We start from the raw sequence: 5,086 nt of genomic DNA, 5'->3' as shown, positions 1-5,086 counted from the left end.
ACTTCTTTTCTAAAGTTAACTGTTATTTTTTTAATTTAGTGAGGAAACTGAATATTTAAATGTTTTAATTCGACATGCTCAGTGTCACCAATTCAAATTCGGAGGAAAAAATCGACTCTTGAAATAGGTACCTTTTTGCTACATCATCTGAGATAGGCCCTTATTCATCCCAACCGACGTGTGTGTGATTCACTCATCACATGGCTTTACATCAACTTTTTTCCCTAGTTTTTTATTTTATTGTCAAGTTCATCAACATCATTTTATTAAAATGTCTTTTTTATTTGAAAGTTGACCTGCTTTAGCAGAAATTAAATCTTTTTTTTGTTGATAAAAATGCAACTGCTTGGTTAGAAATCAAACTATTATACTATTTTCATGAAAAGTTTACTATTTCGTAGAAAATTTCCTTTTTGTTTGAAACGTATATTTTGATGTTTTTCTTTGCTTGATAGTTCAACTGATTTGTTTAAGACATTTGGTTGAATCGCTTTGTTAAGAAATCACTTTTTTGTTAAAGATTTATATTTTAAGTTGAAAAGTTATCTCGTTGGTTAAAAGTTTAATTATCTTGTTATAAATAAATCTTTTTTAATTGAGAATTCAATTACTTGGGTCAAAGTTAAACTACATTGTGAAATTTTATTTTATTGATTGAAAATTTAACTCTTTAGTGGAAAATACTTCCTTTTGTTGTTGTTTAGAATTTATTTTTGAATAGAAAATGGAATTTTTCCATTTTTTAAGATTGATATTTTTTAGTGAAAAATTCGCGTTTTTTTGTTTGTAAAAAAATGATTTTTTAGTTCCAAATTTCATTTTTTTTGCGTACAAATGCATGAGTTTCGTGTAAAATTAATTTTTTGTTCAACAGTCATATTTTTTGTTTGAAAATTGAATTTTTGTAAAGAAAATTTGTCTTCTGGTTTGAAGGTTCAATCATTTAGATGAACTTTTATTTATTTTTTGAGTTGGAAATTCGTCCCTTTAGTTTTAAAATTCTTTTCTTTTGTTGTATAAATTTCATTCTTTTTTTACTCAAATATAAACAATGACACTTTTTCGTTGGCAATTTGTCTTTTTAGGTTAAATATTCGACTATTGTGTTAAAAACTCAATTATTTTGTTGAAAATTCCAGTATTTTGTTAAAGAGTTATCTTTTAAAGCAGAGAACATTTATTGTTTGTTTGAAATAAATCAATATATTTGAAAATGTTAAATTTGTATATAAAACACTGTTATTCCTGAATATGTCTGAGCTAGAAAACAATTTATATTCAACCGCCGATATAGCCAGAACAATAAAAATATTGTTAAAAATCATGAATTCTTAAATTCTTTTAAATTCTCCTAAATTCTGTCATATTCTCGGTTATATAACCTGAATTTAAATTCTCGGGAATTTGAGAACTCTATTAATGTACCTTACCAAATTCAGGAGGTTGTCTTGTTGTATAAATAGTTGAATTTTTAATTTTCAGCGTTGGATTTTGGCGTAGTATATGCTAAAATAACCATTTACAAAACTCAATCTCTTTCAAATTAATACCTCTAAAATGTTTGAAATTTTCACAGAAAACTTTTGTTTCATATTCTTGTATAATACATGTTAAGTTCTGTTTCTAAAGTCTGACTACCTAGCCACACTCGATCCAGCTTAAAGCCTCGATCAGAGATAGAAGCTTACAGGTAGAGATTTGAGTGACCCCACAGATTTTGACATTTTTTTCTACACCCATCCACCTTCATCATCAGCTTCAAGTCAAAGCGGGGTCGCGTCGCGTCACTAAATTTCACCCAAGATTGCCTCTCGAAAAATTGTTTTTCATAATGTATATTTTAGGGGAAGATGCATCCCTATATTCAAGTGGATCTATACATTCGGGTGGAACTGTTTCACCCTCAACAGAAGACTTGGCGAGTGAATTGCAGGGTCTTTCAGTTGAGGAACGTGAACGACAGAAGGAAGAATGGAGTGCAGAACTTTCTAAGGTATAAATTTAGTTTTATAAATAGGCTGAATGTTTTCCCAGTCCCAAAGAACTGTCTCAAGTTGACAGTAGACAGAAAGTTTACAGGATATATTCGCGTTTATTGTCAACTGGGGGTCAAATGTATCGAATTCGGGTTCTCGACGCCGAAGAATTCGGAAATCTATGTTCTATCCTATATTGGCAAGTGATGATTTGATTAAATTTTGCTGCAGATGAAATTAACCGTTTTTGATTTCAGATATATTGTGTTATTAGTTGATTTTTATTTTTTTATTGAAGATTCTACTATTTTATTGAAATTTTTTTCTTTTTATGCACCGATGTGTTTTTGATTTAAAATCAAATCGTTTTTTGAATGAAATATAAACTGTAATAGAGTCAAAAACGGTCATTTCATCTAAACAGCAACCTAATATAATTGTGACGCTATTCACGATTGAATTTAAGTGTGAGTTTGGAGGAATGCTAGTGGGATATTTTGATCAGCATATTGCGCTCACTGGTCAGAAACTTTGGCCAAAAAGGTATTTACGGTTGTGTCCATAGAGTGTGAAATTGCAGGGACGAATCAGAAATATTTCTATAAATCAGGGGTTTTTTGTTGACGACACTTTGGGTGTTTACTGTATTATATATCATTCAAAGCACGTTCGGCAACTGCAATTTTACTTAGTTGAAATATTGTCGGATGTGATTGGCAGTCATCGGTGATTGTGTGTATACGAGAACTGATTGGTAGTGGATTTTTGGGTTTCTATTTTTGAAAAATATTCTTGAGTTTTTTAACACTTTCTGTAGCGCCACGTACAATTGTAAGAAATATGTATAATATAGTCATCACAACTTGGCCACGAATTATCTACGGACGGAAAGTCACTGCGTAGACGATTTGTAGCCACATTCATACGTTATCTAGTTCACTCCCCAATAATCATATACCGTCTATCAAGTTTTATAAGGTCGCAAGCGACGAGAATGTATATATTTACTGTAACGGAAGTTACAGTACTCAGCGGGAAAAAAGCGAAACTGTAGCGCTGATCACCTTCTGCCCAATATCAGAATTTGTCAACTTTTTCGATTACATTCACATTTATAAAATAGTTAAGCGATATAAACATCTGTGTTTCTATTTATAAATTAAACATATATAAGTTATCTGTTAAAGAAGATATAATTTATGAGGTAACATTATGTGATACTTTTTTTATCCTAATATTTACGTTGTCCACTGTAATTATGTACACTTAACCTCGTAAAATAACACGTAAAACAGCAAAGAAGCAGACATCTAATAGAGGCAATTTAACCAAGAAAATGCTAAAAATCTAAAACTTTTTATAAGATGTTTACATCAGGCCGGTTACACGTAAAGTGTTTTTAAAGGCTATGTCAGGTTATATTTTGCAAAAGAATGTTGACTCGTCCATTTTGGTTATTTTACGCTTGTGAGCCTTTTGTTACAATGTAAACACACAAGTTGGCGAAAGGCGATTAGCGCCACAGTTTGGCTGTTTCTTCGTTGAGTCAATGAAGTTATGAACCAACTTCCTAAAGACTGGAATGGTGAAAAAGTTGAGTCACAACTTTTGTACAAAAATTAATGTCAGATTGAGGCTACAAAATTTGGGGCTTACAATTCGATGGAAATAGATGGTGGACACTGTCGGATGGTACATATTTAAGTATAGACCAATTTATAACTTTTATTCCTCTACTAGGTTGAAGAAGAAATTCAAACACTCAGACACGTTCTATCTGCCAAAGTTAGAGTCTCACACGAATTGAAAAGAAAATTGGGCATCAGTGTGTGGAAAGAATTGTCCGATGATGTCAATCAGGGATTGCGAAACGTTAAGGAGAGTCAAGTGTAGGTATCCTTACATTTAGTGATATAGTTTCTATATATATATATATGCGAGTATGTATGTATGATTGTGCACAAATCCGTCGTAAGTTGTAGGAAAATGTAAATAGTTTTGGATTCTTAAATATAGATATAGGTGTCATTTGTGAGATTCATGTCGCACCTTGCGAGAAAATACAGTTTTACATCAAGCATATCTTTTGAATGCAAATACAATAATAGCAACACAGTAAGTCTGATACATTATTTCTCTATGAAAATGTACTATAATTGTTTTTAGATTCCAAAAAACAGAGTCAGTGTTTAAGTCCACAGCAGAAAAAACAACTAGTATTCTTGGTGGTTTTGGCAGCGGACTCTCAACTAAGTTGGGACAAATGAGAAATTCTGAAAGCTTTAGATCTCTCGAAGAGAAGGTCGGTTCAGCCTATGAGAATGTAAAGGTATGCGAGGCATTTATATGCAATATACAATACAAAATATACAATATACATACATAAAATACTAGAATGGAGCCCATTTGAAGTTGGCACTTAGCAAAAGCAATAATAAATGCTTCGGAAGTTGTCACTCGTGCACAAAAACTATCATCAATCATATGAGATTGTAAGAAGCAAATATGAAATTGGATTGATGCCTATTTCTGTTTGCAGACGAAAGTCGTACCATCCAGGTCCAACTCCATGCAGAGCTTCGACGAGGCTTTGAGAGAAGCGGAAGCTTCCAGGCGTGCATCAGCAGTCTCTTCTGCAACAAGTCCAACTATACCTGAGGACAAAGTTCTTTCATAGTCTCCTCTCATTACTCAAACTTCTGTTATCTCGATTCCTTGTTCTTTGAGGAGGGTCGAGCGTGGCTGGCAAGTCGAAATTCAAAATTCAAAAGCAAAATCATTAAAAAAAAAAAAAAGTATATCATCTTTTACAGGAACATGAAATACATTTTCTGCGGTAATTTCATACTCTCTAACAGCATTTATTTGAATAGATAGTCTCAATTTTGAAAGGAATGAATGAATTGATCAATATTATTGGAAAAGTTTGGCATCTCACATTGCTTTAGAACTTGCAAATTCTGCTCGAGCAGATATTTTCTGCGAACAATTGTAGATTAGATAATATCATTGACTGGAAGTGCCACGTTCGACTTTTGTCCTTAACTATCTTACCTTTTTTATGTAGTAGATGCAAAAGATGTTTCTGATATACATATACATATGCATAT

At 32.1% G+C, this 5,086-nt stretch overlaps 1 protein-coding gene across 1 annotated transcript; it reads left to right on the top strand.

The window, feature by feature from the left end:
* The first annotated feature begins 1,831 nt into the window (after positions 1-1,831).
* On the top strand, positions 1,832-4,771 carry LOC117183041 (tumor protein D52). Its single transcript, XM_033376193.1, has 4 exons — positions 1,832-1,993; positions 3,717-3,865; positions 4,143-4,305; positions 4,516-4,771. Exons 1-4 carry the CDS (start codon positions 1,832-1,834, stop codon positions 4,651-4,653), a joined length of 612 nt encoding a protein of 203 aa, XP_033232084.1. The 3' UTR covers positions 4,654-4,771.
* Positions 4,772-5,086: the final 315 nt, after the last annotated feature.

This window comes from Belonocnema kinseyi, chromosome 2, assembly GCF_010883055.1.
Source record: "Belonocnema kinseyi isolate 2016_QV_RU_SX_M_011 chromosome 2, B_treatae_v1, whole genome shotgun sequence".
Classification (NCBI taxonomy): Eukaryota; Metazoa; Arthropoda; class Insecta; order Hymenoptera; family Cynipidae; genus Belonocnema; species Belonocnema kinseyi.
The sequence above is the reverse complement of the archived record's forward strand: the minus strand, read 5'-3'. Positions and strand labels throughout refer to the sequence as shown.

Coding starts and splice junctions, on each gene's coding strand:
- LOC117183041 (XM_033376193.1), top strand. CDS start 1,832: ATGTATATTTTAGGGGAAGATGCATCCCTATATTCAAGTGGATCTATA. Junction 3,866..4,142: donor AACGTTAAGGAGAGTCAAGT/GTAGGTATCCTT, acceptor AATTGTTTTTAG/ATTCCAAAAAACAGAGTCAG. Junction 4,306..4,515: donor CAGCCTATGAGAATGTAAAG/GTATGCGAGGCA, acceptor TTCTGTTTGCAG/ACGAAAGTCGTACCATCCAG.